At 45.8% G+C, this 12,411-nt stretch overlaps 2 protein-coding genes across 2 annotated transcripts; both read left to right on the top strand.

Annotated features, from left to right (window-relative positions):
- Positions 1–2,476: 2,476 nt before the first annotated feature.
- On the top strand, positions 2,477–2,894 carry LOC106818646. Its single transcript, XM_014823333.1, has 2 exons — positions 2,477–2,621; positions 2,665–2,894. The coding sequence occupies exons 1-2, from the start codon at positions 2,477–2,479 to the stop codon at positions 2,892–2,894; spliced, it is 375 nt and encodes a 124-aa protein (XP_014678819.1).
- A 93-nt stretch (positions 2,895–2,987) lies between these two features.
- On the top strand, positions 2,988–5,031 carry LOC106818645 (myb/SANT-like DNA-binding domain-containing protein 4). Its single transcript, XM_014823332.1, has 3 exons — positions 2,988–3,502; positions 3,787–3,822; positions 4,971–5,031. The coding sequence occupies exons 1-3, from the start codon at positions 3,051–3,053 to the stop codon at positions 5,029–5,031; spliced, it is 549 nt and encodes a 182-aa protein (XP_014678818.1). The 5' UTR covers positions 2,988–3,050.
- The last annotated feature ends 7,380 nt before the right edge of the window (positions 5,032–12,411 follow it).

Here is a 12,411-nt window from a genome sequence, read left to right as displayed (position 1 = left end):
GCCAAGAAGTTCTTTGTCGTATTATGAGAGAAAGATTGGAAGGAAAGGTGACAGGTTGGCACATGATTGGCTCGGTCCTTACATTACAGCTATCATCGTAAATAGTTGTGCAATGTTAAAAGACGCTTTAGGGGATGTATTAAAATTTAAAGTGAATTTAAGTCATTTAAAGCCATACAATAGAGAAAGTAACGAAAAAGAAGGCAGTTGTAAACTACTTCGCCCGTTGTGCCCAGATGTTGCAAAGGCAGCACCTCATGTAAAAGCAGTAAATAAAAGAAAAGCTAGTTTTGGTGTCGAGGAACACAATACGCCCAGTTTTAACGCAGCTGTCAGTTTGTTGCTTCTGTCAGGAAGTGATACATTAAATGAAGGTGCCGTCGTTGCTAAACGTAGAAAATGTAATAAGGAAGTGATTGAAGTAGCAAATGTACCCCCAATTCAGTAAAAAAGGTCAGGAAAGTAAACATTGGCTCAGTTCAACTAGAAAATCAGAAATTGGAATCAATTCTGGAAGGATCATGGTTGGCGAGTGATCACTTAGTCTTATGTCTGTTCTTCTTGCTCAGACTCAATCAAGTTTCACTCAGGTTGTGGTACAGTTCATTCAGCCACTCCATGTTTGTGGAAATCACTGGGTGGTTGTGTCCAGCATATTTGGAAACAAAAATGTGCAGGTATATGACACACTGTCAGGTCGTAAAGCCCCAGACGGCCTTTTTAACCAGGCTGCTGCACTTCTGCGCACTACAAAAAAGGATATAACTATCGAGTCCATAAATATGCATCGTCAAGATGGTGGAAATGACTGTGGAGTTTTTGCAATTGCAATCATGGTCTGTTTGGCCAATAGAGTAAATCCTGCACAAGACTTTTTCAGGCACTCCGAAATGCGCCAACATTTGTATAATTGTTTCAAAAACAAAACTCTCACACCTTTTCCTGTGTGTGACAGAACTCGCCGAATTCCAAAATTGGTTCATTGTTTGTGGACTGAGCCTGTATACTGTGTGTGTAGGCTTCCAGCAAAGAAAGGGGTGCCAATGGCTGAATGTATGATATGTAAGGAATGGTTCCATGCAACATGTGTTAGCATTTGCGAAAGTGTCTGGTCCAATCGAACTGAGGTTTACTCCTGTGATCAATGCATGTCAGTCAACAAGCAAATACTAGGTTCCTTAGATTGAGGTATTAAACTAAAACGTGGTCACTTATGCTAGCTTTAGCTTGCGGTATTAAACTTAAATGGTCCTTAGATTGAGGTATTAAACTAAAACGTGGTCACTTATGCTAGCTTTAGCTTGCGGTATTAAACTTAAATGGTCCTTAGATTAAATTTATTTTAGCTGTGTATTATTGTACACTATGCGTTGGTGTTCATGTTTCCATTAGTCGTAGCAGTGTGGGTAGTTGCTGAAATGTTGGCTGGGCAGTAGTGTACCCCCTACAACCCGGGACATTTGTGGCAACTACAGTGCACTGTTACAAATTTATTTCAGGTCTTTTACTTTAGTATTGTATGAATGAGTGTGCGTGCGTGTCTATATGTTCACTTAGATTATCGGAATTAGCTTAGATAAGACGTATAGCACTAGCTTATGTTTTGCATACATTGACATATAAATGCTGATGTGTGAGCTTATAATATGACAGCATTACTGCTTGATAACTTACGATTGCACATCTCTATTTTACATATACGACATTGCAGCTGAGCCAGAACCTATAATTGTCCGCTATGATGATTCTGTTTCAGACGATTCCACGACGGACGAAGAACCCGAAATGCCCCCACCGCCCCTCCAGTATGAAGTCATCGACCCCGCATCGCAGCGTGGCCGCGTCAAGCTTGCGGATGACCAAGGATTCACGTACACCTTGTACAGGTCTAATGACGTCACTACCACCTGGCGTTGCAGCGTCCGAAATAAGCGCGAAACATGCTTGGCACGCGTTAAGCAGAATAACAATGACAAGACACTCATTGCAGGTCCCCAACCACATTGTCACCAGCCTGTGCCGGGTGCCTCAACAGCTCTTAAAGTGATTGCTGACGTAAAGAGAAAGGCAACGAGGAGCATCTTCCGCTCCGCCCCAAGCATCGTCTCTCAGGCACTTGCTGAGAAATGTAATGGTGGCCCTATAGATGCACTACCCTGCATAGATCACCTGGCCCGCACTGCAAACAGAAAAAGGCAGCAGATGCGGCGTCCCCATCCCCGCAATCTTGATTTTGATATAGATAATACTTTTGTTCCAGATGGGTTCATGCGGCGCGACAACGCGAACAGTGCGTGAACGCAGACACCTGCTGTTTGCCCTTCCCCTAATGATAACCCTGCTAGCAAAGACTACCCGCTGGTACCTTGATTTGACTTTCAAAGTCGTTCGTGCCCCCTTCATACAGTTGTTTTCTGTGCATGCCTTTGTTCAGAGTGACGGCTACATCAAACAAGTTCCTCTTGCTTTTGCGCTCATGTCTGGCAAGAACCGCCGAGATTACAGTGCCGTTTTGCGAAACCTCATTGAGATTTTGCCTAATGACTATTGCTTACAGAGCATTGTTACAGATTTCGAGTGCGCTGTCTGCAAGTCTCTGGCCGAAGTTGTACCGGAGGTCCGTGTCATGGGGTGCTCAATGCTCATTCCATTGGACACAAGCAGTGTGGCGGAAAATCCAAAATCTCGGTCTTGTTCATACATACCGAGGGAATTATCGCATGTGCAGGTATCTTCGAAAAATAATGGCCCTACCACTAATTCCTCATGAGCATATACCCGAAATGTTCAATATTTTGCAGGCTCGGGCTACCACTCCTGCAGGTCAACAGGTTGTTGAGTACGTCCACGATACCTGGATCACGTCTGCGATGTGGCCACNTAACCTAAATTAGCTGAAAAAACCCTAACCCTAATCCTAGAACCTAGAGTAAACTCTCCCTTTAATCATACTCAAAAATCTGTTTCACGAAGCGACTTAAGTACATATTTAACTAATCACATAATTAGCCGACTTAAGTACGTAATTAGCCGATTTAATCATATCCAAAATGGCGGACGTTGACGCAACGCAAATCATGCTTATTCATCCCGAAAATCATCAAATTGCGAAGAAACGGAAGGCGAACTTCACAGCAAGTGAAAAATCCTATCTGGCCGACCTCGTCAAGGACAATTATAACATTCTATTCGGACAATTTTCAAGCAGCTTAACTGCAAAAATGAAGCACGAGAAATGGGAGGAGATCGCCGGAAAGATCAACGCCATAGGTGTGGGTAGCAGAACTGTGGCGGAGTTGAAAACTCTTTGGAACAATCTACAAATGAAAGCTAAGAAAGCGAATGGATTCGAAAAAAGAGAGTCAGTGAAGACAGGAGGCGGGCCAGCACCGACTCCTTTGGACGAAACCACTAATGTTATCATCAGCTTCATGAATGACAAGCCGTCATTCAGCGGCATACCCGGAGGAGTAGAAACCGGCCCTGGCTACGAAGCATATACGTATTGATGATTTGCACATGTATGTGTATGGTATAAAGTACATAATAAATATTCGTCGCCACACATCGCTGTCGATTCTAGATGATTTTGAGGACCGTGCAACGGGCATTATCCAGCAAGCTATTCCCCCAGAATAGGCTAAATAGAAGTACAACATATGCAAACTTGACGGCAAGTTTATAGTCTGTCGTGAAGAGAAACACAATTAAAGGCAACTGCAGTTTTGTGAGTACTTCGTACTTGTTCGTAATAATTAATAGATTATAGTGTATTTTCATTTGTAGGTATGAAGAGGAAGAGCCCTCGGGAGAGCTCGAGCAGTAAGTATAGGTAAGAATGAAGATGAGCCAACCCTGGTGGCCGGGGCCTCGGGAGAGCCGTCATCTTCACCTCATACATCACCACCATACCAGCGGCGGTTGGGGCGCCCTGTGCGGTACGGGACAGAGGAGTATAATGAGTGGTTTTGTGAAAGGGTATCAGGTGGGTTTTCACTTAATTGTGGTGACGGCTCTGGTCAACGGTTTTGTCGCCTACCGAAAGCAGTTTCCTGATAAAAAAACTATCTCAGATCAAATTCAGGTGAGCAGTGATAGATAGCTTGATTCCAGAGAATATAAAGCAAACAGCAAGGGACAAAACAATCAGGCACGATCGGAATCGCAGGAGACGCCTAGTCGAAAGACACTACGAGCAAATAAGAGGACAAATCCTACCATCCTGACTGCTCCGTGTGTAGTGATCGTAAAAAAAGAAGAAACGACACCAAACTAACTACTACTGTGAACAATGTGAAGTTCCAATGTATCCTGAGAAGTGCTTCAAGTTGTATCATACCCAAATTGACTACAAAGTGAAGTATGACTAATTAAGAAACACAGAAAAGTCGAGCTTTCTTGAAAATCAGCTAATTTACATAAATTAGCATAATTTATTCATGTATAACCATGGCAACAATAATTTCCTCATAATCTCTGACTAATACTCTAACAACATTTTATTTACACCAAACCTCTACCTCTTACCAGTTCTCAGATATTTAGCTTCAAAGTTGGACCTATGAAAATCTGGGTTTAACTTTAAACAGGCTCAGCGGTGCAAGTAAATGGGTGCAAAACATGGCCAGCAGCGAAAGGGTTAAACAGGGGCTTACTAAAGACGTCAGGAAGAGAGCGCCGTCTGTAAGTACACGTTGACTTAACAAATAGAGAGTAAGAAGTTAGCTGTGCAACAAGCTATCACCCAGCTAACACAAAATGTTTATATAACGTTTTTATATCGTTATTGTATGATTCGGATAAAAGTTATTTAATAATGTTTGTTCAACGTAAATATGTCTGAATTTTATAACGTTTTTGCAAACGTTTGTAAAATACGTTTTTATGTGACATTAACATAACATTATTGTAATGGGCCTTGACAACGTTAAAATAACGTTAGTTCATGTATTCTCATTAACATTTTACAGTTTGAGTCTCGATGTTGGGTCGAGCGATGACGAGAACATGGTCGTCGCTCCTCAAGTTTAAGCATATTTAACAACTAGAGAAAGTAAGAAGTGAGCTGTGCAGGTGCACGTGGTGCTGTTAACTTGTTATAGCACCTGCTATTAACATAGGTGCACGTGGTGATAGTACGAAGTTATTTGTGCAGCAGGGGCTACCCTCACCCTACCCCTACCCCAAATTTTAAGAGCGATGTTAGATCATAGGAATAGGTTCAAATGATTGTGTGGAATGTTTGAAATACTATTTTATTTCCCACTAGATTTTTATAGATTTTTATAATTATTACACAGAATAAGTAAACAATAAAAAATGAACAGTTTCTTTGTCAACTTTAATGTAGTTCTAGTTTTTTGCAATGAACCTGCGTCAACCGAGAATCTAATACACGTGATTATGATGATCACAGGTTCATCTTTTGCCTCAAATGTATAAACAATATAATAAGCATATATAGCAAATATTACTCCAGGTATATATCCATATTGTATGCAAACTTGACGGCAAGTTTATAGTCTGTCGTGAAGAGAAACACAATTAAAGGCAACTGCAGTTTTTTGAGTACTTCGTACTTGTTCGTAATAATTAATAGTGTATTTTTATTTGTAGGAATGAAGAGGAAGAGCCAACGCTGGTGGCCGGAGCCGCGGGAGAGCCTCGGGAGTCACCTCATACATCACCTCGTACATACCCACGGCGGTCGGGGGGGGGGGGCGCCCTGTGCGGTACGGGACAGTAGAATATGATGAGTGGATGTGTGAACACTTGCAGGAGCTAGCTGCGCCGGAGACTGCTCGGGAAGGTCGTGCGAAGCGGATGCGTCGGGATCGGGCTACCGAGGCGGCTCGTGTTGCAGCTGCTGCTCCTGCGGGCTTGCCCGTAGAAGTGGTGGCGGCGCCACATGCTGCCGAAGTGGCTGATGCCGACGTTCCAGTCAGGAGACGCCGGAAACGGGGCCATGGCTGGACACGCCGCAAGGCTGAACGCAGCCACCATGCAGCACAAGGAGGGGCTACCAGACCGGCTCGCCTGGATGCTCGGCCCCGTCCCGAGCGGGTTTCCCCAGATGTCCCGGTTCGCGCAGCGGGAGAGTATGGACGGCCGTCGTGCCGTTCCAGTGCTCTTAGCTGCAGGCGGCCAGGACTCTGGATGGGGCCTCGGAGGATGCCCCCCTGTGATTCCTTGATTGGAGCTGGTGGTTTAAACTGTTGTTTGGTTCTTTGCTGGCTATTCAATTATGTGCCTCGTGCTGACTGTGTAATAAGGAATAATCATAATGTAATAAGGAATAAGGAATATTAGAAGAGTTACTCGGAAAAGAGTCAGTAATTTAAAATAGAGACAAAGCCCTTTGTCTCCGGCGGGAGGCAGGTCGTAAGGAGTGTCGACTGGCCGCTAGGGAACGAAGAACAAAGGAAGGGTTTGGTCACGGTCGCGCCCAGGGGTCACGCGGACAGCCGTGACCAATGGGAGCGATGAAGTTAGAACAAAGAACGAGCGGAAGTATAAGAAACAGGGAGAGCCGAGAAACTACTAGTTCTTGATCTCGAATTTACGACACGTCACGCTACCTGTACCGTTGCGACAATCTAGAATACCCGTCAATATGTAAGTTGTCTTTTGCTATGTCGCGTAACTATTTGTATTCGTCGGCTCATTCCGTGAGCACATATTATATGTAGAGTCAGGCTGGAATAGTAAAGATGTGTTGTCTGAAATATAGTATCTAGCGTTATGTGCTTTATATACGGTTGTACACAACGGTACTCCTAAAACACTACGCATTACTACTAGACGATCACGGATAACGAGAACGTAAGAGAAACGTTATTACAATTGCATGGAATTATAATTACACGGAATGGAGAACGAAGCACCAGTGCAGAATTCATTCCATATACTGACGTTTCTACCACTTAAGCATGTCGGCCAGATTTTTAACATGTTTCAAATATTGCCGACACCTCAATATATTAATGACACGCGGGCGCACGTGTATTATGTGTTAGATAAGGAGTACGTGGCATTTGCGCAGGATAAAACACGTTACTTTTACCCTGAGCCCAACCTTGTACGCAAGTGCCTCCATGAAACCCATAACATCTGCCAGGCAGAGTCAGAAGTCTATTACGTTAGAGGGTCCAGAGACTGTTAAGTGGCATTATTTTTAAGGCACGCCGAGCACATACAAACCTATTGCCAGAGAAGGGTGAAGATGTGTGCTAACCCAAAGCTTCTAGTTACATATATTGGCAATGGTCATTGGCTTTTATCACCGGCAAAGACGTTTCGGTTGACAGTATCATGTCAGACAACCAATGACCAGCCGCCTACCATTACGGACATAGAGATAAAGTCACGTCAACTTGTATCGTTGCAATCGGGTTGTAGTGCGCATTCGGCTGACCTTACCTTGCCAACCTTTTACTTTCATGATTCATCTGTAAATCTCACCAGATCGCTGGTGAATATGTTACCTAAGGAGCTCCAGACACCGACAATATTGGCAGATCTGGCAGATTTAGCGATAAAACGAGGTAATGCTACGGATCTTATCCCACAGTCTATAGTTCCCCCTAAGCTCTATGAAACCCATGACTTAGATATCGCATATGAACATCTTAAGGATGCCATAGCTAATAGCCGAAGGATTCTCGATACTAATGAGGCAGCGCAGAACAATTTTCAGAGTGCACACATTCAGTGGCATCAGATATTGATTTATGTTGCCATCGCGGTTGTAGCGATTGTCGTATTGTACTGCTGCTGTGCGCCACCACACCTCCGACCACGCCTATGCCAATCGTTCCCTGGCACCATACCGGCTCCTACCATTATACAACCCACGGTGCAACCCCTGTTGCAACAGGTTCATGCAACAGCACCCTTCATCCCGCAGCGCTTATATCCGACGGTGCACCCTGAAGAAATGGAGCAGGAAGTAAGCCACAGGGTAGGAGCACATCCATTAGAGAATGTGCAGGATGGCGAGGAAGTTGAAATGAAAACTCTTATCTTCGTTCAAAGCGTTATCATAAGAATTAACACTATACTAAGGAGGCTCCATAGTTTATGAGTATAACGATGCACAGGCGACGTATTTCACCATGTATCTAACAAACACATATTGTATCGTGCACGAGTGAAAGCACTATGTGTTCACAAGTTCTAACCACTATATGTCCGCGCGGTAACTGCTCGGAAGATGATCTTAATGTTGCACAAGGGCACAGTCTGTGTCACACATGTATAGATAGATAGCACTGTATGCATCATTTCAGTATCCGTAGACAGGTGCTCACGCACACGTCTGCAGCGTTATATGGCGTGTTGGTTTTCCTTGTTTAGAGATGTAAGCACGATGTTGTGAAGGTGCCATGGAACCAGTACTATAGGATGCATTACCATGTATGTAGCACAGTAGAATAATCTAGACCTTTTTGAGTAACAGTCAACATGGACATGATCACCGACATCGTGGAGGCGACCAGGCACCTTCCTTACAATGATGACGAGGACTGGACAATGGAGTTGGAAGACGCCCTACGCGGTATAAGGGCGCAGGCGCGTCACACGATGATGCGGCGCAACGACATCACACCGACCACGACGACTACGCGACGGGCACACGCCGGGGACGCAGACGACGAGGCCACGGACGACGAGGCGCCCCGCAAGCGGTACTGTCCGCACCCTGTCCGCGCCGTACCCAGCAGCCACGCAGGGATCGTGCTAGCAACCGACACAAACATTGGAGGCGGCATGCGCTACGGGCCACTGTGCACACGCTGTGCACAGTGCCCCTGCCGGCGGCGCATGGACAATACGCACATAAATGCCGGGCGGCCGCTCGCCGAAGTCGTGCCGCACGCGCACAGCAACATGAGACCAGCGGCGCGTCACTACGGGGCGCCACCGGCAACGCCTCGCCTCATCTTCGCGGGAACGGCTGGGCAGGTGGCCTATACCACCTGGCGGGCATTCCTGGACGACATGCTCAGGTTCCGGAGATTGAACCCGGGATTCATGGTCGTCCACCTAAACGACCACAGACCTAGCATCAAAGTGGTGCCAATCGAGGAGGCACCACTCCCAGGCGTAGCGCTCGATCACCAAACAAGGCCAGGGGCATGGGGGGCCGTCGAGGAGGAACAGATGCTGGAAGACGAGGAGGAGGACGACGACGACGACGACGACGACTTCTGGCGACGATGAGGACGGCGACGACGACAGCGACGAGGGCGGCAGCCGGATTTTTTTGTGTGTGTTGTTTTATGGTGTTGGGTCTTTATGTAATAATTGATTACTCGAATATATAAAACAAAAAAAATTTATAAAAATATAAATAACTAAAACATAAAAAATAGAGGTAGAAATTAAGGTAATAGGTGATAAAATGTTTTAAAATGTATAATTTGTGTAACGATGGATTTGGTGACGGGAAAGAGAAATAGAAATAAAAATATAATAAATTCATAAATAAAATAAAAATGTACAAAAAAAAAGAAAAAAGAAGAAGTATTTTAGTCGACGCATCATTACACCTACGAAAGTTGCTTGCCGCATGGCTACGGCTCCCAACTTATTTTGTGGGGGGGAGTAATGTAATAATAAATAAATCATAATTTAATAAAGAATAAGCATTATTAGAAGAATGACCGGAAAAGAGTCAGTAGTGTAGCATAGAGACAAAGCCCTTCGTCTACGGCGGAAAGCAGGTAGTTACGAGGGTCGACTGGCAGCTGGGGAACAAGAACAAAGAGAGGGTTGGTCACGGTCACGCACAGGGGTCACGCGGACAGCCGTGACCAATGCGAACATGAGGTTAGAACAAGGAACGAGCAGACGTATAAGAAGACGGGAGAGCCGAGAAACGCGCCTAGTTCTTGCTCTCGAGTTTTACGACACGTCACGTCACTTGTACCGTTGTGCCAAGCTAGAATAATCATACTATGTAAGTTGACTTGTGCTATGTCGCGTAACTCTCTGTATTCGTCGGCTCATTCCGTGAGCACGTATTCGTAACTATGTGTATTCGTCTGCTCATTTCGTGAGCACATATTATATGTAGAGTCCGGCTGAATAGTAAAGATGTGTTGTCTGAAATATAGTATCTAGCGTTATGTGCTTTATATACGGCTGTACACAACGGGGCTCCTAACAAATTACGCATTACTACTAAGACGATCACGGGTAACGAGAACGTAAGAGAAACGTTATTACAACTATAATCCAACCAGGATTGTCTTATATACGCACCATATATTACAAAACACTATCTGTGGTGGGTCCGGAACTCTCGTGGGGGAAAAAATTTCGCGGCCCGTACCGTGTATATGTTTAATCTAACACTTATAGTATCGAGTCAGTAGACATATTCATCCATAATTATAATTATACTTTAACTTTCACGTGGCAAGGACCTCCTCCGTATCCAACTTATTTCGTCCATGGCTCGAACCGGTCGTGTAGTATATATGTATGTGTGGCGGATACGCCTAGTTCCCATCAGACCTGACGTGATCTGGACGACCCGGGCGAGGAATGTACGTCCGGTGTGTTCGCGCGCGCGGGAACGCGAGAGATAAAAAGGCTGGGCGTAACACAATTAAAGGCAACTGCAGTTTTTTGAGTACTTCGTACTTGTTCGTAATAATTAATAGTGTATTTTTATTTGTAGGAATGAAGAGGAAGAGCCAACGCTGGTGGCCGGAGCCGCGGGAGAGCCTCGGGAGTCACCTCATACATCACCTCGTACATACCCACGGTAGTCGGGGGGGGGGGGCGCCCTGTGCGGTACGGAACAGTAGAATATGATGAGTGGATGTGTGAACACTTGCAGGAGCTAGCTGCGCCGGAGACTGCTCGGGAAGGTCGTGCGAAGCGGATGCGTTGGGATCGGGCTACCGGGGCGGCTCGTGTTGCAGCTGCTGCTCCTGCGGGCTTGCCCGTAGAAGTGGTGGCGGCGCCACCTGCTGCCGAAGTGGCTGATGCCGACGTTTCAGTCAGGAGACGCCAGAAACGGGGCCATGGCTAGACACACCGCAAGGCTGAACGCAGCTACCATGCAGCACAAGGAGGAGGAGGGGCTCCCAGACCGGCTCGCCCGGTTGCTCGGCCCCGTCCCGAGCGGGTTTCCCCAGATGTCCCGGTTCGCGCAGTGGGAGAGTACGGACGGCCGTCGTGCCGTTCCAGTTCTCTTAGCTGCAGGCGGCCAGGACTCTGGATGGGGACTCGGAAGATGCTGCCCTGTGATTCTTTGATTGCTGCTGGTGGTTTAAACTGTTGTTTGGTTCTTTGCTGGCTATTCTATTATGTGCCTCGTGATGACTGTGTTCTGGCTGGATATGTCTGCTTTCGCTCGACTCTTTCCGGGTTAGTTTCTCGTGGCAGTTGCCAACAGCAACATCGTTGGTATAGTTCTTGTAAGCGCTCAGACTTCTGCACATTGTATTTAGCTGGCTCGTATTCGTACGGTTGGTGTTCTCACCCCCGTCGTGGGTTCACACTTTACTTTCTCTCATATCATACCATATTTTCTACTATTCATTATTTAGAACTCAACCTTCATTGTTTCCAGTGTTTACCTCTGTAAAAAATATATTTATATCCTCAACTACTGCTAGTCCATCTAGCAATGTGAAACCTTTCACACAATGCTTCCTTTCTCAAATCAAATTCATCCTTGAATGTGTACAATGTTTACCTCTGTTGAAATCTCCACAGGCGGAGTGTCTATATCCTCAACTAGAATACTGAGAAACTCAGAATTTTGTTCCGGAATGCCCATGCATTGGCCAAGAACGGGAGACCATTTAGGGACTTTCAGTGGTTGTGCGACTTGGATGAAGAAAGGGCCTCTCGATTGGCCCTTTTGCATTTTTGTAAATGTGTAACTTTGTTGTGACGGGTACCGAGGTACCCTAGTTATAACGTGATCAATGAATTAAATGTGTAGTAGACAAGAGTGAAAGACAAGAGAGGGACCAAAGATACAAGATACAACTTTGATACAACTATTACAAGATAGCATGGCGAAAAGACGTATGGTGACTTTGAGGCGCAGCGGTGGACCAATGAAACGCAGACGGTGGTATGAAGAAGAAGAAGAGCCCTCGGGAGAGCTCGAGAAGCTCAATGATGGCTTCAGGAGCGAGCCGCAGAGAGAACCTCCATTAAACACGGGCTTCCTGCAGTGCTGTCATTGGAGTCTCGATGACGACGAGACCGTAGTCGCCGAAGTCTCCTTCGCTCATCCTCAACTGAATGAAGAGGAAGAGCCCGTGGGAGAGCTCGAGCAGCTCAATACGGGCTTCAGGACGGAGCCACGGAGGAGAGCACCTCCATTAAACAGAGGCTTCCTCTCGACCAGTGAAGAGGACGAGACTGTGGTCGCTAGTTACG

This window comes from Priapulus caudatus, unplaced genomic scaffold (assembly GCF_000485595.1).
Source record: "Priapulus caudatus unplaced genomic scaffold, Priapulus_caudatus-5.0.1 Scaffold2403, whole genome shotgun sequence".
In the NCBI taxonomy this organism is placed as follows: Eukaryota; Metazoa; Priapulida; class Priapulimorpha; order Priapulimorphida; family Priapulidae; genus Priapulus; species Priapulus caudatus.
This window is presented reverse-complemented; position numbering and strand designations above follow the sequence as displayed.

Coding starts and splice junctions, on each gene's coding strand:
- LOC106818645 (XM_014823332.1), top strand. CDS start 3,051: ATGGCGGACGTTGACGCAACGCAAATCATGCTTATTCATCCCGAAAAT. Junction 3,503..3,786: donor CCTGGCTACGAAGCATATAC/GTATTGATGATT, acceptor TTTCATTTGTAG/GTATGAAGAGGAAGAGCCCT. Junction 3,823..4,970: donor CCCTCGGGAGAGCTCGAGCA/GTAAGTATAGGT, acceptor AACATTTTACAG/TTTGAGTCTCGATGTTGGGT.